This window comes from Linepithema humile, chromosome 8 (genome assembly GCF_040581485.1).
Source record: "Linepithema humile isolate Giens D197 chromosome 8, Lhum_UNIL_v1.0, whole genome shotgun sequence".
In the NCBI taxonomy this organism is placed as follows: Eukaryota; Metazoa; Arthropoda; class Insecta; order Hymenoptera; family Formicidae; genus Linepithema; species Linepithema humile.
The window spans coordinates 3,173,957-3,195,401 of NC_090135.1; the positions used below are offsets into that span (position 1 = coordinate 3,173,957).

Consider the following 21,445-nt stretch of genomic DNA (forward strand, 5'->3'; position numbering starts at 1 on the left):
GTCTTTTTATTAGTGCGGCCTTGACACCAGCCGACTCCAAAGAATTAGAACGTGCCAGCTCACGCAGCCCCTTCAGCGTCAATCTATCTAATTGCACTTTACTTATCTTCCTATGTCAGTTCTTCGATCTCGTCACACAGAGCGAATCAATCAATAAATCACGCACCGCAGAAACTCTTTCTCTAGCTACTCCAAAAGAATCAAACGATATCACTCGCGCACGTCTGATCCGTTACACCTCGCTCGCAGTTTCACAGATATACAAACAAGGTCAGGAGAATAAAGAAATATCATACACAAAAGCAATCTGTCCGCTAAAAGTTCAACACACACAAACGTCACCATCCAACGTATCGCTCATGCGCAAACCGATTATTGCTACGCCGTAATACCTTATATTATTTCAATAGCGAAATTTATCATTTTCCACGGTTCGAATCCCACTTCTGAATTTTTCTGTAAGCTTTGCGTATCTTTAACGTTGTAAAAATTACGTCAGAGAGGTCGTTAAAATTAGACTCATGAAGGTAATTAAGGATAGAAGAGCTGGCTGTGATTGTAGAGTTAAATAATGCCCTTGAATATTAGAAGTAACTGTTCAGATCTTTTTCTTTATTTCTCTTTACTCAATCAAAAGTCTGACGAAAGCTGATCTCGCGAATAGTTCATGTCTTCAAGGAATACGAAATATAAAAGAGGTTCACACTTAGCTCATAGTCAGGCAGTAACCGGCTCCTTTCCTTGCGATTATTTTTATGGTTTCTCTTTCCAAATCTCCGTGTCTACATTTCTTTAATCGTTTCGCTAATCTTCTTCACTTTTCCTTTTCTTTCTCTCCTTGTCTTCGTCCTTTCCTTTCTCTTACACGCGCTCTCCTTTCTCTCTTAACTTTCGCAAGGCAAAATGCCTCGAGAAACCGTTGTCCAGCTCTTTTGTTGTCCTCTCCTCTCTTCCCTCCAAAGGGCTCTCTCGCCATTCGACCAATCAGCTCTCGCCAGCAATTCTTACAAGATTTAGTGCCCTCTTATACAATAAATAATACTCGCTATTACCAATATCGACCGAGACTTATTTATCTTGTGAGTTTGTTATAATATTATTTCGTGAATTTCTTACATTTATTTATGTTAGATAGATTAATTTTGTTTTATTGTGTTAATAATTGTATTTTTAATTGTGTTTTCTTATATTTTAGGAAATTCTGTTGCCCTCGTACACGTGTGGTGTGTGCAAAACTATTTGTACTGAACAAGAAATACATTGTCATTCTTGTTTGGAGGGATATGACAAATGCTATATAGATGAGAATTTATATTTTTATCCTCGAACCGGTGAACATTAGTAACATTTTTTCATTATTACATATTTTATAAGTAACATTACAAAAGTAACATGGATGCTTTAATGTATAGAAGACAGACATATAATACGCAAAAGTTTAATAGACGGTGAGGAGGTGATCGTAACAGACACCACCCAGGTTTCAAACCAAGATGCCAAGAGCAATTGGCGAAATAGTAAAATTTTGGAAGAGGAACAGCTCATCGAAGAAGTACATAAACGTCCCCCGCTGTGGAATTTCAAGCTTCCTCCTTCTGAACGATCTATGCAAGCCAAAAAAAAGCTGTGGGAAGAGATAAAAACAGCGATGAATGGTAATATTCTCATAATTTAAGTGGGATAAGATTTATAGAGAGTCATTAAACATATTTTTTTATTTTTTCTAGATACAATGGACATTGCGACTATGAAGAAAAAATGGAAGTCGTTGTCCGATACTTATAGAACGTATAAAAATAAGCAGCAGAAACCAAGCGGTTCAGTAGGGACCTCACAAAAGAAATGGGTGCACTTTGAACAAATGAAGTTTCTTAGCGATATGCAGCTCGAAACCGAGTACGTACAATATTTATGAAATAACGAGCGTACAAAAATGCAATTAAGTGCAGTAGCATATATTATTTGTTTATATTCATTGCATGTAAATTTAAACTATGTTACAGAACTGTAACCAATATCGCGACATTTCTCAGCGAAGAGTTTAATGATACTATTATGACTTTTGATGAATGCAGCAGCAGTGGTCGTGGATCACGTATGTTAATTTATTAATTTTTTCTTATGAAAGGTATTGAAGGAAAATGGAAAATTTAAATTAATATTTGTGAAATTATATTTTTTAATAAAGTTTAAAATTTTTTACCTTTTGTTTTCAATTTTTCGCAATTCTATTAAATGTACAAATGTAATTAAAATAAAAATACAAAAAATACGATATCTCTAAATGCTTACTGTAGGTAATTACAAACGTAGCTGCAGTAGCAGAGATGATAGCGAAGATGGTTCCAATTTTGACCGATTAATTGATGCTATAAATTAACCAATTAGCGTACCACCGTTTGTGCCCCCTCCGCCACCACCCTCTGACAAAGCAGCTTTGTATGGTAACCTTGTTGCTACTCAATTACGAGAAATCAATCCTCAGGTTATGGACGACATAATGCTGCAAGTGATGCAATTGTTTAATAATGCTAAGAAAAAAAATCCTAATTAAATCGCCGCCATTTATTTCCTCTACCGATTAACAAAGCAGCTTTATTTAGTGCTAATATTAAATGAGTATTACAGAACTTATATACAGTATTATATACAGTATTAAAGAATAAAGTTTATAATATATACGCGTTTATAATATAATATATAGTTTACGATATTTATGAAAACTTTTTATATATTATATATGAAATTCTTTTATATATCATATATGAAATATATGATATATAAAAGAATTTATGATATATGAAAACTTAATATTTTTTATAGAAAAAGGTTTTTTGTAATAAAAATTATTTGTAATAAAAATGTTTATTTATATTTCTCTTAGTATTTTATCTATTATATTCTTAAGAAATAATATAAATTTAAACATCATAATAAAAGTATTATACGTCGATTGCATTCGCTATACAGCGGATACCTTGTCAATAAACAAAACAGAAATAAAATCAGTCTCTAACACATTCTTAAGAAATAATACAAGGTTAAACACCATAGTATTTTATCTATTATATACAAATTACATTATCAAAATCATTTTAAAAAATTTTATTTAGTTTGATTATGTTGCCACGGTACTGCTCCCTCGTTATTAAAATAATGGCAAAATTTATTTCAAATTTCTATATTTTCTTTTGAACTCGTGTTTGATCCGCAGTTTGAGATTTCCCTGAAAGCACATCCATCTTCCATGATAGTTTGCCACGACCCTGGTTTAAAGCTATTTCGATAATGTGGATCATCGACATCGACCACAGATGGAGGAACATATATGTTTATATCATTGTCCTGTTGACGAAGCCAATTATGGAGACAAACAGTTACCTAAACCATTAGCTTTGCATTCTCAGGACTGGCGATAATTGGTTTTCTATATATTCTCCATTGACTGGCGATTATACCAAATGTGTTTTCTATTATTCGTCTTGCATGACTCAAACGATAATTGTATATATCTTGTTCTGGTGTAAGTCTACCTCTTCCCGGATACGGACGAAGTAAATACGATTTTAGAGGAAAGGTTTCGTCTCCTACAAGACAATAAGGTAAAATAGGTCCTCCTTCCCTAATCGCTGCTGATTGTGGGATATTCATTCGACCTTCATTAAACGCTTTTCCGAAAGCACTGTCCTTAAAAATACCGCCATCACTTCTTCGGCCATAAGCCCCAATATCCACAAAACGAATAATGTAATTTGCGTCGCAGATGGCCATGAGTACTATACTGTGAATATTTTTATAATTAAAAAACGCTGATCCAGCATTATTGGGACACTAAAAATTAGAAGGATTATTTGTAATTGTACTTCTTTTTAAGTTACATATTATATACTAACAATAAATTTACACACTTGAATAATAACGTGCTTGCCATCTATGGCTCCAATACAATGAATAAAATTCCATTTTTCATTAAAATCATTGGCGATATCCAACCAGTCTTTTTCTTCAAGCTGGCTTGGAAGAACCAAAGAGCACAAATAATCCCAAATTGCTTTGCACGTTTCATGTATTATAGTGTTCACTGTTTTCACTCCCACAAGATATTGAAAGGATATTGATGTCATCGAATCTCCGGAAGCAAGATATCTATAATATTTTATATAATAATATTCACATATATATGCATTAAGTAAAAATGTATAATATTAGGTTTGTTCGTGTCGCATGCTCCAATAACATACTTCTACTCACTCTAACGTGTTCTAAGGGAGAATTCATACCAAGATGATTTCTGTCAAGATGTGAATTCTCCCTAATACGTTTACCGCAAACAAATCTATTGTTTCATATATACACGAAAAAAATAGTAAGTTAAACAATTTAATTTAGCTAAGCCAAACACACCTCAGGGTCAATGCCAATCGTTCTGATAGTGAAATAGATTGTCGAATAAAGTCCTGCTTCTGCAATTTGCCTCCGATCATTCCTAATAATTCCTCTAATTGAGTTGCAGTCATTCGGAAGTAATTGTGGAATCGTATGTCCTCCAATATCAATTTCGGAATCGATGCAAAAAAGAAACTATGTACATTACGACTTTCGAAAATCGGAGCTACCCAAAACCTTTTTTTCTTATGTTTTCTTTTTTTTTTAACAAATACATTGCAGCAACTGCAGCAGCTATACGTCGTCTTCTAATTTCAGCTATAACCGCCACTGTATGTCTATAATATTTTACGTACTCGATGTATTGATTATAATAATCCAATTGCATTTCTATACTTTTATTGCGGTTATAGTCAAGTTATGTACTCAGCAATAGTCGCTTTTTAACGCTGCTTTATGTTGTAGTGGAGTGCAGGTAAAACGCCAGCTTTTATTTGCTCTGTAAGATATTTATACGGCCGACCGACAGACGGCGCCCATAAGGCACCAGGCGATTCATCGAATCGCAATACATCGATTCTCGAGTAATCGAAGTATCTAATCGATCCATGCGCGCGCTACCGGATCCGCCGAAGGTTCTACAACGTTCTGGAATCTTCCGGATCCGCAAGATTATCCGGAGCGAAATCCGGAGAGACACTCTGTACAGAACCGGCATTAAGATCAGTTGCGTTTTCTAGTCGAATAAGAGTCGTCGAATAAGCCGTGGATTTAGTTCTAGTTGAATCGAGCCATCCAACAGTATTTCGTGTATTAAGAGGATGCTGAAGTGACGGGCGAACTCCGACGCGAAAGCGCCATCATTTTGATGGTACTAAAAATGAAATGACATTATCGACGCAGCCTACGGACCTATGCCGCGTAGGTCCGTGTGTACGCATTTGTTTGTAGTGGTGACTCACTACACTGACGTGTGGTCTGTGTACGTGTGTCATCGGAAGTTTGTAAACAAACGATGCTTGCGCTTGTTTCCTCGACTGAAATTTCGTCGCAAGGCTGCAATATAATGTCCGAGAAAACATAGGCGTATACAAGGTGTCAAATAAATACAAACTAAATATGACAAAATAATAAATAAAAAATATACATATAATACTATATATATCATTGAAGAAAAATGTCATATACTTTTCTTACTTTTATCCTTATGTAGTAAATGCTAAATAACTAATTAATCAATTAATTAATATATACATATACACATATATTCAATAAATAGTTATCTTTATTTTGTATTTTATATGATAATGACTGAAATTATGAAAGTATATATCATTTCAGTTATATAAAATACAAAATAAGGATAACTATATTCAATATGTATATGTATGTATTCAATAATTAATTAACTTATTTATTTATTTTGTATTTATTACATAAGAATAAAAATAGGAAAAGCATATAACATATTTTTCCAATTAGATATATAGTATTATACATACATTTTTCAAATAAAATATTTTATCATATCTAACTTATATCTATTAGACACCTTGTATAAGTCTATTTTGTCTCGTATGTACATCATTCAGCCATACGATAGAATTTCAATTGCAAGAAAAAAGGTTAAATGACCTTATAAATTATCTGATAAAATATAAACAGACCACACGTGCAGTAAATTGCTAACTAAAATAAATACGTATTTTTTCAAATCTGTCAGCTGACGTTAGATCGCCTCTGACAATATTTCTTATAATTTGCCAGTTCACGATTAAATCGTCTTTAGCTCTCTTTTTTCTAAACTGTCAGCTGACGTTAGATCGCCTCTGACTATATTTATTTAAAATTGTCAGCTCACAATAGATCGCCTCTGACAATATTTCTTACAATTTGCCAGTTCACGAATAAATCGTCTTTAGCTCTCTTTTTTCTAAACTGTCAGCTGACGTTAGATCGCCTCTGACTATATTTATTTAAAATTGTCAGCTCACAATAGATCGCCTCTGACAATATTTCTTACAATTTGCCAGTCCACGAGAAAACCGCCTCTGGCTTGTCTTATTCTATATTGCCAGTCCACGAAAAAACCGCCTCTGGCTTGAAGACAAGAATAAGAATTTTCTAATGCCAGTCCACGAGAAAACCGCCTCTGGCTTGTCTTATTCTATATTGCCAGTCCACGAGGAAACCGCCTCTGGCTTGAAGACAAGAATAAGAATTTTCTAATGCCAGTCCACGAGAAAACCGCCTCTGGCTTGTCTTATTCTATATTGCCAGTCCACGAGGAAACCGCCTCTGGCTTGAAGACAAGAATAAGAGTTTTCTAATGCCAGTCAACGAGAAAACTGCCTCTGGCTTGTCTTATTCTATATTGCCAGTCCACGAGAAAACCGCCTCTGGCTTGAAGACAAGAATAAGAATTTTTTAATGCCAGTCCACGAGAAAACCGCCTCTGGCTTGTCTTATTCTATATTGCTAGTCCACGAGGAAACCGCCTCTGGCTTGTCTTATTCTATATTGCCAGTCCACGAAGAAACCGCCTCTGGCTTGAAGACAAGAATAAGAATTTTCTAATGCCAGTCCACGAGAAAACCGCCTCTGGCTTGTCTTATTCTATATTGCCAGTCCACGAGGAAACCGCCTCTGGCTTGAAGACAAGAATAAGAATTTTCTAATGCCAGTCCACGAGAAAACCGCCTCTGGCTTGTCTTATTCTATATTGCTAGTCCACGAGGAAACCGCCTCTGGCTTGTCTTATTCTTTATTGTAAGATACTTTTATTACGTCATATGCTTTATGTATATATATATATAATGTATATTATATGCTCCATATTATCTATATTCATATCAAAATATCTTTCTAAGAAATTGACATCATTTTGTATACTCTTTTTACAATAAATGTATATGATATATGCCATATTTTTTATTTCTAAAGCATGAAATATAAAGATATTTTTATTTTTTTGTGTCTATCATTTGTAAAAAAATCTTGATAAAAGAAACAACATTAATTTTGCGACTTGCAATAATCTGTTTCATTATATACTTCTTTTAAATACTTACAATTAGCCTTATTTTATGTGATTAACTTGGTATTTAAAATACGTATTAAAATCGAAAATGTATTTCTATTACAGTAGAAAAGAAACATTCTTGTCTTACAACAGAGAGAAATGGCAAAATATAATATTGTCTAAAGTACAGTCCAATAAAAACGGTTAAAATTGAACATTTTATAAAACCATTGTGATTCATGAAAAATCAGAATTATTATTTCAAAAATATAGACATATTTCGACTGTGTGTTTTAAACTGCACTACACATTCAAAATTCACAGAATAAATTTATTTCTGCAAAGTTGTGTATAATGTCAATGGAAAAGTGATTTATTTGTTATTACATATACATGATATTTTACCATTTCTCTCTGGTGTAAGACTACAATGTTTTTTTTCTACTGAACTAGAAATTAATTTTATATTTTGATGTGTATTTTAGATACCAAGGTAAACGCATAAAATAAGGCTAGTTTTAAGTATTTAAAAAAAGTATATATTGAAACAGATAATTGCAAGTCACAAAATTAATGTTTTTTTTATCAAGATTTTTTTACAAATGATACATACAAGAAACTAAAAATACCTTTATATTTCATGCTTTATAAATAAGTTATATGACATATACATTTATTATAAAAATATATACAATATAAAATAATATTAACTTTTTACATAGATACTTTGATGTGAATATACATAATATATACACATAAAGCACATGAACAAAAGTATTTTGTAGAAATTAGAATATGAATGTATGTAATTAAATAATATAAATGTTTGCAAAAATGTTGCAAAATTTATGTATAATACATACACTTTTTTATCCTTCAGAGTGCCTTCAACCCATTTTTTTCAGCCGGGTTTCGTAGCACATAACACAAACACACACACACACGCACAACTAACACACACATAACTAACCTAAAAGATTCTGTATATGACAGATAGCACTGAGAACTGTATAGCGCCTCTATCCCAAAATCTCGGAACTAATCTATAGCTCTTTTTTACCTTATTCTTTCTATATTGCACACATGCTTTACATAAATCTGGAAAAGGATGGCGTTTTGAAAATAAGTCTCTAAGCTCTATTTTTTTGGTTTTCCATTATTGTTTTATACGCTCTTCTTCGGCACATGGTCTTGTTTTGCAGATTGAAGCAGTATAATTTTGATATAAAAGATCTAATTCTTTGAGGTGACATTGTCGGTAAATTTTCAAAAATTTTTTTTATTTTTTGGTTTAAATTTGACCAACTGCCGAAAGATTAGCATGTACTTTATTTACACCAAAGGATTTGTAATTCTATTAAAGCAATAAAAAACGCCACCCTTTTTAAAAAATTGAAGTTTCGGTCGATAACAATATGACTTCAGCATCCTCTTAAGGCTAAAAAATAAAGGCCATTTATATTTCCAGTAAAGAAGTGTTTTATTTATGCACCTTGATTACATGAATATTGCAGTCGGTAGCCAATCGGAGCACGTGGTTTAAATTACTACGCTTAACGGACATTTTGAACGAGCGATCTCGGTGCTCCAACCGTTACAAGTTATTTGTCAAAGGACTAGACGGATTTTGTCCAGCCGTTTCGTGCCGTTTGTCATCGAGTAAAACTACTCGGAGAACTTTCAGTTTATCAGAAGTGGGATTACGGGCTCATTAACCCGCGTCGTGTCGGAAAAGGTAAAGTCGAAAAGACGTTGTCGTGTCGTGTCGAAAGGAGTACGGGCTCATAAAAACCCGCGTCGTGTCGTGTCGAAATTAAAAACGGGCTCTGCAAGTCCGCATCGAGTCAATAATAAAAACTCTGTTGTGTCGAGTAAGTGCAGAAGAGGAGCATGCCGAAGACGAGATCAAAGATGGAGCAAGCCGATCTGGAGAAGGCCACATTGGAGCAGCTCCAAAATTACGCGAAGCACAACCAGCTTCCGCTGTCAAAGGACCGTGAGGTACTCATAAAATTGATTATGGCTCATTTGGAGAAATCCAGGAGCGCGGATGCACCGGCAGAGTCGCACGGTGCGTTCGGAGAAGGGACGGTGCCGTCGGCCGCCACGCGGTCAACGGTTGCAGAACCGCTGACCGCAGGGGTATTCCGACAGATCTTCACGGAGATGACGTCGATGCTGCAGCAGCAGCAACAGCAATTTATGTTGCAAATGATGCAACAATTGCAGGCAGCGAGACCCGCTGCACCTGCAAGCCGAGCCGAGGAGCCAGTTGCTTCGATAAACAATTTGGAAAATTCGAACAGGACGAACTCTGCGGTGTCATCCTTGAATTCTGCGCATGCTTAGCCGATGCAATTGGTGAGTATCGGGATCGGGCTGCCAGCAGGAAACGTAATTTCCTGGCTTGCCTCGCAAATCCCGGAATTCGGAGGATCTGAAGAAGAGTGTGTGTCGGTGTGGGTGCGTCGAGTAGACACAAATACATATTACAACGGACGGTGTGACCTTGCTTGCCGCGTCGAGCAAGTTGGTCAAGTTCGCGCGCCAATGGTACGACATACAGTCGGGACCGGAAATCGAGTCGTGGCAAGGCCTGCGTCTTGAACTATTGAAAATTTTCAAACGAAAAGTACCGTTTTATAAATCGATACAGCAGGTCGAAGCGCGTAAATGGAACGCGCAAAAAGAAACTTTCGATCAGTATACGATCGCTAAACTCGCGCTCATTAATAAAATGGACTTGCCGGTAAAAGACGCGATCCATCTAATAATTGGTGGAATCACGCAAAGCTCAATGAGATCTGTCGCGCTTTCGGTAGCAGACGAATCGTTGGACAGTTTTCTCGCGAAAATGAGAATCATTACTGAAGGCAGTGTCGAAAGTGAAAAGAAGACAGTGCCGAATGTGCCGGTAAGGAACAAAGATAGTGCGTGCCGGAATTGTGGAAAAGAGGGACACACACATCAAGTATGTAGAAGCGATATTACGTGCTTTTATTGCAAGAGCAAAGGACATCGCCAATTTGATTGTCCCACGCTGAAGGGTTGAGTTGACGGGAAACCGACGTTGCCGAGACAGCCGTCAGCAGCGCTGACAGTAGCAGCCGTTTCAGAGGACGCCACCTACGAAGTTGAGCCAGACACCGTCGTCGCTACGGTCCTGGACAAGGAAGGCGCCAAATTCGATCACGACAGGCCGTTGGTAAAAGTAACGAGCATCTGTAAACGTAAATGTGATTTAATAGCGTTGATAGATACCGGTAGTCCGGTTTCGTTTATTAAGAAAAATGTATTTGTCAAGTTTGTCGAACCGTTCTCGCATGATTTAACGCCGCCAGTTAAAAGATTAGTTAATTTGGGAAATATGCCGTTGTTAATTCTTGGAGTCACGCCGATTAAAATAATGTTAAGCCAGCTAGGCGATAAAATTCTATCAGTTAACTTTCACGTACTGAATGAACAATTCGACAGTGATTTAATTTTCGGTAGAGATTTTATTAAAAATTATAAACTTACAATCGAATACAATAAGTCGGCTGATAACCAGCCGGAATGGGATGTTAGTTTTTTACCACGATTGCCGTTAAACGATGCCGATGTCTCGCCAGAATATCTAGAACAGATAGACAATAGTGAAATTGATTTCGATGACCAAAATAAAAAACATATAAAAGATATTAATAGGAATTTCGAGAATTATAAAAACGTACCGATTGCGGACGATTTGATGCGCAGGAAAAAAAGCAGTCGAACAGGATCAAGGGAAGATGCACTTAGCCATTGCGTCGGCTATGTAAGCGAATTTCCAGTAGAACGCGAGCTGGAATCGCGGCAGCTCACGGATCCTAGAAAAGATTTTAGAGATAAGTTAGAAATTAGTAACAGTGATAAGTCTATTTCATATAAAGAATTAGAAGAAGAGAAATTAGAAAATGTTTATGATAAATACGTCGTACCTGATTCGTTGGGAGAGAGTTCATTAAGAGCCCATCATAAAGATAAGGCTCATTGCAGCCTCGTTAAAGAATTCGAGCAGCGTAGACACGCAGATTTTCCGTCGATACGTCTGCGACAGGTCCAAATTGACGTTGATACGGACCTGCTGCGAGACCGCACTGCCGCACGTGATACGTCACTCGAGGCGACAGATTCGATTCGTACCTGTGATAAGAAATATCGAGACTAGTTCGAGGTTAATTTTAGAAAACTCGTGAATTATAACGAAAGGAAGTGCAAATTAATTGGGAACACAAGAGTCGAGCACGGCCAAAATGTTAAAATAAAACCGAAATTAATCGGCCCGTGCTTAATTAAGGACATACCTGATTTCGATGTAAAAATGAAGCCGCCGAATACGATCTTGTCGAGCGAGCGAATGAAGCTGTGGGCTGAATGCGCGCCCGCCGCAAACGTTCCTAATTAAAAGACCGTATTATTGAACAATAGATAATAAATTGCGTTAGAATAAGTGGCGATTAGAATTAAGATTTCGATGTAATTATGAGTTTGTATATCAGAGATATTTACCGATACGGCATGATGTTACATGCACAATAAACACACACGAACTAAACGTAGCGCCTGCATACTACAAATGGGACGTAGTACATTGGCAGAATGGCCGAGCTGTAAAATATTTATACGGCCGACCGACAGACGGCGCCCATAAGGCACCAGGCGATTCATCGAATCGCAATACATCGATTCTCGAGTAATCGAAGTATCTAATCGATCCATGCGCGCGCTACCGGATCCGCCGAAGGTTCTACAACGTTCTGGAATCTTCCGGATCCGCAAGATTATCCGGAGCGAAATCCGGAGAGACACTCTGTACAGAACCGGCATTAAGATCAGTCGCGTTTTTTAGTCGAATAAGAGTCGTCGAATAAGCCGTGGATTTAGTTCTAGTCGAATCGAGCCATCCAACAGTATTTCGTGTATTAAGGCTAAAGAATAAAGGTCATTTATATTTCCAGTAATGAAGTGTTTTATTTATGCACCTCGATTACATGAATATTGCAGTCAGTAGCCAATCGGAGCACGTGGTTTAAATTACTACGCTTAACGGACATTTTGAACGAGCGATCTCGGTGCTCCGACCGTTACAAGTTATTTGTCAAAGGACTAGACGGATTTTGTCCAGCCGTTTCGTGCCGTTTGTCGTCGAGTAAAACTACTCGGAGAACTTTCAGCTCCATGAAAAAGATAGAGGTGATAGCGAACAGCTTTTTAACGCTGCTTTGCGTGGCGGCGGAGAGGGGGTAAAACGCCAGCTTTTACTCGCTGCGTGAAATTGCACCTTCAGATTAATAAGGGCCGTTTCTACCAACATAGGTTAACTTTAATTTCGGTTCAATTTGCTCTTCATCCTTTTCTAATTCTTAAAACTAGGAATTTAGGTTGTTCTACATTAGCCGCATTTTTTAAAACAATAGCGACTAAAAGCCACGACACGTACAAAAATTTTAGTCGTAACCGTAAAGCCCGTATCAGACGACATATTGAAAATTGAGATTAAAGATTGAAAATTGAGAATTTAACCAATCGGGAAAAAACAAACAAATATTACTTCTTTCTGATTGGTCAAATTCCCAATCTTCGATCTTTAATTTCGTTCTTCAATGCGTAGTTTGATACGGACTTAAGGCCGTAAGCAAATCGACCAATCACAGTCAAATATTCTTATTATGTTGTGAGAATGTTTAACTGTGATTGGTCGATTTGCTTACGGCCTTAGGCCTGATCTACAATACAGTAATCAGTAATAAGTGAACTACAACAAGTTATAAGTTGTAAGATATTGATCAATCACAGGCAAACTACAGAAAAATTTATCGATTGTGATTGATCAATTTCGTAATTTTTCTATAATTTGTCTGTGAGTGGTCAATTTCTTATGGCTTAAAGCTTACTACATCTATTGTAGATCCGGGCTTATTAGTTTCTGCTCATGTCGTATCAATTATGCTCATGTCGTTTTGATTTGCTCGTGTTATTCTCTTTATGTTTTTTAAACTATTTTTGTAACTTAATATTCTAAAAAAGTTTGCAAGAAGTAACATCGTTTCCTTGCAAACCATACACTCCTTTGCCTACAAAATGGCTACTAGTGTAAGTATCTATATTACAATGAAAAAAGTTTTTGCTATTATATTTATGTGTACAATTAAAGCATTAAATATCTTGGTTAGAAAATCACTTTTATTTTGACAAAATCGATTGAATTTGTAATTTGAAATATGTACATAATTAGGCAATTATTTCTTTTTTACAGTTGAAAGTCATATCTGGAAAAAAAAGGATCGCTTCTTTACGTTCATGATGATTATATTTATACCAAGGATAATCGTAATGACTATATTTTTCGATGCAATACACGCCGGACAACCAAATGTCGAGGTGCAATAAGCATTAGAGATGATAATGTAGAAATTTTAGAAACGCATAATCATGCAAAATCACCATTCATCGTATTGCAACATCAAATGAAAGAAGAAATGTTGAAACTCTCTCGCGAGACTTGTCAGGATCTAAAGGAAATATTTGATTCAGTATGTAGAAGGTAAGAATGTTTTACATATGCATCATTTGTACATATGTGTACTTTACATATATCTAATCACTTATTAGATCTAGGATTAATAAACATTTTTGACTAACTTTATTGTTTATAAATATTTATATATTTTGACTATTAAATAAAGAAGTAACAATTGTGTTTTTAAAGAGTATTGTAAAATATTACTGCTTTTTAAGATTTATCAATACTCATATAAATATTTATAAACGATGCACTTCTTTATTAACACTTGATTCATTAGGTTTAATGAGGCCAATATGACGCACTTGATTAAAAATATTTAGTAATTCCAAGGAAATCAGGCATATGTGATGGTTATTAAATGAACACTATCGACATAACCAAAGCAATTTTCATTCGAACCTATACTATATTCTCTTCAAATTTTTTGGTTACTTTATTTATATTGTATTATTTTTAGAAACCTTTTTTTAATTTTTAGTAATCCAAGTGTTGGGCAATATTTGAGTTTTCCATCTATAAAATGTTCTATGCATCGTGAACGCGTTAAAGTCAGACCAGTTGTACCCGAGACATTGGCATCATTACGTGATATTATCGAAAATTCTGATGTAATAAAAAATATCTATCAAGGGAGTGTAACTTCAAGTAATGGCAAAGTAGCAATCATTTTATCAACTACTGATTTATTAGAAAGTTTGTCATCAGCTACTGAAATCTATGTGGATGGAACATTTCTTATAAATCTGTTTTTCATTGATAATTTATTGTAATTAATAAAATTTATATCGCAATATTTATATCATAAAATTATATTTCTGCATATAATATAGTTTTAAATCAAAATATAAAAAAATAATTGTATTTATTTTTTTCAAGGTTCTTCCTCGCACACCACACATTGCACAACTTTATTCAGTACATATACGATATATGGATACGGTAAGATATTTATTTAATTTTATATTTATTTGTGTTCCAAAAGTAACAATAATAGATAACTTTATCTTTCCAGGGCATTGCAACTTTATTTATATTGTGATGCACGTACAACAACTTTTTATGATGCTTTATGGCACAAAATTAAGCAGCTGGTACCGCAGCTTGAACAAAATATTGAATTTATAATAAGTGATTATGAAATGGCTACAATTAAGTCACTGAGTAATAAGTTTCCCAAAGCGAAATTAAGTGGATGTTGGTTTTATTTTAATCAGGTTCGGTTCATTATATATTTATTATATGTTTATATATTATTATAATTAAATATATTCACACACACACACACACATTAAATTAATATTACATCTTTTTTTTATATTTTAGGCTGTATTGCGTAAATGGCAAAAATTAGAGCTTTCTCCACAAACTATACTTTTAATGACAATAACATTGCCTTTGCTACCAGCAGATATGTTTCACGAAGCCTTGCTTATTATACAAGCTGAAGCTGACTTACTTTCTCGTGAGCATCCAAATGTCTTACAATTTATGTCTTATTTGAGACTTACCTGGTTACATATGGCGTCAAAAATTAGCACTTATGGCTGTCCCATCCGCACTAACAATATAGTGGAAAGTTTTCACAACATTGCAACGCAGAAATTAGGCACAAGGAACATAAATATTCGGACATTTTTAGGTAATGTTAATAATAAAAAGTTATTTTAGAATAATACTTGTTTTTTATTTTATTTTTAAGTATTTACTAAATTTTATGTATTAATATGAATTATTTATCTTTTTCTATAGAAAAATTTAAAAATTTAATTGCTGATCAAGAATTGGATCTTCGACGCTTGAAAAACGATATTCAACCCCGGCGAACCCATACACGGACAAATAGAGAGCGTAATACGAAAAATATAAATGCGCAAAAAAACTTAATTGAAAAAAGGTATTATTTTGTATGCATAAACACTGGACCAAATAATAGATTATTACTATAACTTACAATTTTAATAATTTTATTTTATTTTTTAGGTTGCCATTAAAGCAATTTTTATTGATGTTTAACAGAAGGAATGATATTTTTCAAATTGAACAATTGGCATCATTTGATGGTATTTAACCTATATTAATATTAGAATTATGTTTCTTACCGCATATTTTAACACATTTTACAATAAATGCAACCATTTGATTCTCAATGTCACACAATATACGTTTCATCTACGTATAAGACAAGATTTAAAATAAAAAGGACATGTTTATTGTTACATGTGTTAATATGTGGATTTAGGTGTTCGTATATAATTACAATTTTACTTTTATGATATTCAATCATAAGCAACTATCTATTAGATAACAAACTTATTCCAAACATGTATATAACTACATTTTCTTTCAAATAAAGCGTTGTCATGTGACGAACAAGTTACAGACAGGACATTCTTTGCGGATGACTTTAACGTATCTATCCAAACAGGTAAATTTTATTAACTTCTTTTAAATCTCGCAAGTATTAAGTTTATAAAAATTTTTTTTATTTTTTAAAGATTTAGAGATTAAACAATTATCTTATTTTCAATATATTAAAATGAAAAACAATAGCAAATTAAAACTTTTTAATAACAATATATATGGATTTATAATATATTTATTTAAAAAAAAATGTTATTTTTTTATTTCAGAGAAGATTAACATTAGAAGACGCAGATCTCAATGCAGAAATAGGATTATATTATCTAATTCAAGAGAAAAAGACAATAACTTAGAAGCAAACACAGGTAAAAAAATATCATTAATTTAATTTTTTTTCAAGCAAATTTTTAAGTTTTTTAATTTTTTTAAGTTTTTATTTATTATACAGTAATAATATTTGCATATTCCTTGAGATACATTCCTTGAGATATATTAAATAAAGCAGAATAAAAATAACTTTTCTTTTTCAGAAAAGGACACAGAATCTGAATGCAATGATAGCAGAGTGACAGCATCTACACAGGAAACGATTTCGGCAGAACAAAACGAAACATTAGAAACATTATCCAATATAATTATTTTCGAGAATGTTCTCAGCAATTCACAAGGTAATTTTATTACTATTTGTTAGAGTGAAGATTTCTTCTGGCCTTTGGAAGAGAGAGAGATGGCATGTGGTTCCCTTCTTCTCTCTCTTACATTACTAAAAGTTTTCTATTGTTTTGATTGTTTCTACGGCGTAGCAGCGCCACGTTTTTTTGTTTTCACTTCTATGAAGACCGTCGTTGAAGCCACATCGACTTTCTAAGTTTTAGTTTTATATTCGTAAACAGTATTGTTCAGTAGTGTTAAATATTAGAGATAAGCTTTGTATTCAGAGGTAATTAAGAAAGAGTGCGCAGTGCGTAAGCTATATTTGTGATAAAACAGGCGGTTAGTTGTGCCCTAACTTCATCTGTCCTCCGTTCAGCCTCGTGCATTCTGCCACTATTGATTTACAATTAGTAGTACACAGTTACTGTAAAATATTAAGTCAAAGTTAATTTTTTTTACACAGAGATATAATCAATATTGCAAATTTAATTTCCTTTTTTATTTTACAGATGATGAATCAATATACGAGGTGCTGGATGATGATTATGGATATTAGTATTTGGATAACAGTAATGTTTCTGAAGAACATCCATTCCATATTGTAAATTGGGATCTTCAAAACTGTCAGAATATGTGAAGAGAGAAGTCTTCCGAAGATATTTGCACGCTGTATTTTACCAATGAGCGAACACATATTTTTGTACCCTGTGGTCATTCTGCCTGTTGCACTGAATGCATCGGACGTTTGGAACATAAGCGATGTCCAGTGTGCAATACTACTTATGAAAAATATTTTAGAGTTCAAAAACCATAAAAAGCTGTTCAAGCAATCTTTTCTCGTTAAGACAAGCTGCAATCTGAAAATTTTTAGTATAGTATTTAGTATAGTATTTAGTAACAATATAAGTATTTTTTATATTGTTATTGTTTGTATTGTTTATAATATTCACATTTGTGCAATTATACTTATATGATTCAGTTTCGTTTTTATAAGCACAGTTATGTATTGTGTTTGATGTTCACATGAGTTTAAATTTGTTACCTATATGTAATTATCTTTGTGAAATAGTCTAAGAAAAAGATAAGAGGTAACGATATTACAAACGTGAATTTGTGTTACTTTCGCAATGCTAATTCATTGTTTCAAATTATTTTTAAAATTTTGCTGTAAGTTTGTTCAGAGTAAAAGACTTTTTTTTTTGTTTTCTATTTGATTTTTATAACGATTAAGTGTCCTTTAAAATGTCTATAAAAAATCTAAAAGTTTCTTAAGTTTATACGTAATATATGTTTATTGTACTTAAATACATAGATTTTATCTTGTGTGATACATGTTACCAAAGACATAATTTGATAATTTATTTCTATATTTATATGTATGTATATCTCTAAATGTATAATGCGCTGCTATGTAATGTTATTTTTACATAGCGTTGTTTCATAAATGTCGATTATATAACATGATATACATTTTATAAAAAGAGTTCCATAAAGATATAAATTATAAATCAACAAAAAAAAAGCTTTATTAAAAAAACATAATTTTACATTCTTTTTTAATTATATGTAATAAAAATTTTAATTTAAGTATAAAAAAAATTCATACTTAAATGATTGTTATAATTAAAAGAAGACAAATTTTGGATACGGTAGTTATTAAATCGGATCATAAGTCGCTATACAAACATAATTTACACAAACAATATTTTGAATTTTTATTGCCTTTATTACTGTTATGAGAAAACAAACTTTTAATTTTATCATTATATTTAGTACAAAATGTTGCTTTTTGTAGATTTTTGTTGCTTGTGAATGATCAATAAGTTGCATTTTACAAACATACTTTGAGAGTAAAGGATTAATTTCTCAAAAAGTTAGAAAGGTAAATAGATGATCTTTGATGTTTTCATAGCACTTCATATGATTCTGGTAGTGGAGAAAATTATAATAAACTCGCTTAAAAGAATTGCATGCTTTGTTAATAAATTCCTTTTTAGTGCTTGATGACAACCTGCTGTGTCATTTACTATAGATGCATAGGAATATGTGGCTCTGTTATATCTGATGTAGAAGTTTAATAATGTTATTATTATAAATAATGTAATATATTAGAATTTCACATGCATACAGAGTAATACAAAATTTAGTAGAAATGTTATCAAATCTCATGAATATACACATTACAGTACACATATACAGTTTATTAAATAGCAACTTACCTTACGGAAACTGCAACTTGCATTGTAAATGCATTGTAAATTTCAGTATACAGAGTGATTCAAAATAACCTGATGTCCTTGCAATGCCATATTCTTGAGCGAATTCTGAGACGATTTTTCCTTTTACAAAATTTTGTCCAAAGCTTAGTTTTCGAGTTATAATTGAAAATAGTTTGCTACTTATGAGTCCGATACAACGCGGACAGGCAGGGACGGTACAATGCGTCATGAGACGATAGTAAACATTTGACAGTCTCACTATACGTTGCGCGTCCCTGCCTGCCCGTTGTATCGAACTCGTAAGTTGCTACCTATTTTCAATAATTACTCGAAAACTAAGATTCGGACAAAATTTTGTAAAAGGAAAAATCATCTCAGAATTCGCTCAAGAATATGGCATTGCAAGGACATCAGGTTATTTTGAATCACTCTGTATATATATATATATACTGAAATTGTGATATATCTAATTAATAAAGCTCAAAAAAGAATTTCTTTCAGATGAATTACAATTAATTTATCTATATATTCAGTAATGTTTTCTTACTTGCTCTGATTACGTTACGTTGGACACACAACGTGATATGTTATATGTGCAATAACAATTCATCCGGAAAAAGATTTAGAAAATTTACAGTCGAGTTTGACTCTTCAAAAATAAAAAATAGATTATTACGTGATCAATTTACCTGCGACTTACGACTACAACTCTATTGTAGAAATTGGAAAATCTGTCAACAACCATGTGCAAGGCAAAAGTACGGAATATAATAAAATTATCAATGACGGACGGAAATTATCATTTTACGGACAGTACGTAAAACACCATGCAAAAAGCAGAAACATGATTATAAGATTCTTCTTCTTCTTATAATTACGGTGCGCGAAAGAACGGTGGGCGAAAGAACGGTGCGCGATAGAACGGTGCGCGATAAAACGGTGCGCGAAAGAACAGTGGGCGAAAGAATTGCGTAAACAAATTTCCAAAATTTTTAAAAGACTTCTACATGCATAAATACGACTGCGTGTATTTCAAATCATAATTGTATTCCAAAAATATGTGTTGTGTCCAAAAGCAACAGTGTCCAATTGAACGGTGTGCAAAAGAACGGTGCGCAAAAGTACGGTGCGCAAATGAACGGTGCGCAAAAAAAACAGTGCGCAATCTTATGTGTCTAATAGCACGGTGTGCAATTGCAACGTGTCCAATTGTACTGTGTGCCAATGAACCTCTCCCGTTTCAAGCTTTTAATAGGATTTTCAGGGCTCTCCTGTGATCTCTTTTTAATTTGGGTTATTTGCCATACATCTGTAGATTCATCACCCTGTGACGTATTAGTGTGGCTTACTTTGCCTGCTACAGCAGTTGAATCTGAATCTAGATTTAAGTTTATAAATTCCTTGGAATTGGGAGGATTGCTACCAGAGGGAGTGTTTGTATACGACGCCCTTAGAAACGCTTGTTTTGACGGGAGAGCTTCGCTATAGGAATTGGATCTTGGCCTATTAGTGATGAGGTTTCTTAGTAAGGTCTGCTGTATATGAGTTTTCTTTTTAGAATTTTTTTGATTCCCAGAATCCGTTCCTGCCATTAACATTGCCGTTGTCTCTGTCATTGTCATTGCCATTGCCGCTGTCGTTACCGGATTGCTGTCCTTATCATTTCCTTCTTTTTTACTGTTATTTTCCATTATTATTCCCACGAGTGTGGTGGGTCAGACGGTCACCCCGGGCAGAGCCCCCTATGCCTTCGGAGGAAAAGTGCTACCGGGTTATACTCCAGAAGTCACACTAATTCTCCTGGAGAGCCGTTTGAGACAGCATTATTTGTTCTCCTGCAGCCATTCACCCTTCGGCACGGTGCCTGACACCTTAGGTTAGGAGATGGTTTTCTGTCAGGATTTTCCTTTCCTTAGCTGGCTTGCTCTCGTTTTCAGGCGCCAGAGTTTCGCCTTTCGCCCCTCATCTATCTGCTATGACCGAAGTCACATTGCCCGAGGTTCGCGACACGGACGCCAGATGATAGGACTTGTTGGTTTTATTGCTAATGTTATGCAATACGGCTTTACGCAGTTTTTTTATAGAGGTATACTTCCCAGCAAAGTATACTCCACTGCGGCCTCACCACCCATTTGAACTTCCAGCCTTAATTAATCGAATTTTTAATTAGAGATAATTAGTAAGATATTATTGAAGAATATCAGGTGATCTCGTATTTAAAAGTCGTTCTCAAAGTTTGGTGATCGTTAAATTCAT

General features: G+C 34.0%; 2 protein-coding genes and 1 long non-coding RNA gene across 5 annotated transcripts; 1 reads left to right on the forward strand and 2 right to left on the reverse strand.

Annotated features, from left to right (window-relative positions):
* Nucleotides 1–3,041: 3,041 nt before the first annotated feature.
* Nucleotides 3,042–5,457, reverse strand: LOC105669625 (uncharacterized). Its single transcript, XM_012362681.2, has 3 exons — nucleotides 4,405–5,457; nucleotides 3,909–4,146; nucleotides 3,042–3,831 (listed from the first exon to the last, which is right to left on the reverse strand). The coding sequence occupies exons 1-3, from the start codon at nucleotides 4,515–4,517 to the stop codon at nucleotides 3,382–3,384; spliced, it is 801 nt and encodes a 266-aa protein (XP_012218104.1). The 5' UTR covers nucleotides 4,518–5,457; the 3' UTR covers nucleotides 3,042–3,381.
* Nucleotides 5,458–10,885: 5,428 nt separating this feature from the next.
* On the reverse strand, nucleotides 10,886–12,046 carry LOC137001777 (uncharacterized). The gene is made up of 5 exons (XR_010891645.1): nucleotides 11,939–12,046; nucleotides 11,734–11,826; nucleotides 11,368–11,572; nucleotides 11,122–11,256; nucleotides 10,886–11,024 (listed from the first exon to the last, which is right to left on the reverse strand). It is a non-coding gene; the product is annotated as an uncharacterized lncRNA (long non-coding RNA).
* A 1,120-nt stretch (nucleotides 12,047–13,166) lies between these two features.
* On the forward strand, nucleotides 13,167–17,762 carry LOC105669627 (uncharacterized). Of its 3 annotated transcripts, XM_067360922.1 has the most exons (12): nucleotides 13,169–13,522; nucleotides 13,686–13,973; nucleotides 14,434–14,600; nucleotides 14,832–14,894; nucleotides 14,968–15,169; nucleotides 15,279–15,594; nucleotides 15,705–15,849; nucleotides 15,936–16,015; nucleotides 16,309–16,380; nucleotides 16,586–16,681; nucleotides 16,847–16,984; nucleotides 17,480–17,762. In XM_067360922.1, the coding sequence occupies exons 5-12, from the start codon at nucleotides 15,095–15,097 to the stop codon at nucleotides 17,524–17,526; spliced, it is 969 nt and encodes a 322-aa protein (XP_067217023.1). In that variant the 5' UTR covers nucleotides 13,169–13,522; nucleotides 13,686–13,973; nucleotides 14,434–14,600; nucleotides 14,832–14,894; nucleotides 14,968–15,094; the 3' UTR covers nucleotides 17,527–17,762. The 3 variants fall into 3 exon arrangements, with proteins under 3 accessions (XP_012218106.2, XP_067217023.1, XP_067217022.1); XM_012362683.2 differs by lacking the exon at nucleotides 14,434–14,600 and having other exon boundaries at nucleotides 13,167–13,522; XM_067360921.1 differs by lacking the exons at nucleotides 13,169–13,522; nucleotides 14,434–14,600 and adding an exon at nucleotides 13,581–13,597.
* Nucleotides 17,763–21,445: the final 3,683 nt, after the last annotated feature.

Excerpts from the sequence above, each read along its gene's own strand:
- LOC105669625 (XM_012362681.2), bottom strand. The coding sequence starts at position 4,517 with ATGACTGCAACTCAATTAGAGGAATTATTAGGAATGATCGGAGGCAAA. Across the intron at positions 4,147-4,404 it reads CGATTGGCATTGACCCTGAG|ATATCTTGCTTCCGGAGATT; the intron begins GTGTGTTTGGCT and ends AAAATATTATAG. Across the intron at positions 3,832-3,908 it reads GCAAGCACGTTATTATTCAA|TGTCCCAATAATGCTGGATC; the intron begins GTGTGTAAATTT and ends TCTAATTTTTAG.
- LOC105669627 (XM_012362683.2), top strand. The coding sequence starts at position 13,897 with ATGAAAGAAGAAATGTTGAAACTCTCTCGCGAGACTTGTCAGGATCTA. Across the intron at positions 13,974-14,831 it reads TTTGATTCAGTATGTAGAAG|GTTCTTCCTCGCACACCACA; the intron begins GTAAGAATGTTT and ends ATTTTTTTCAAG. Across the intron at positions 15,850-15,935 it reads AAAAACTTAATTGAAAAAAG|GTTGCCATTAAAGCAATTTT; the intron begins GTATTATTTTGT and ends TTTATTTTTTAG.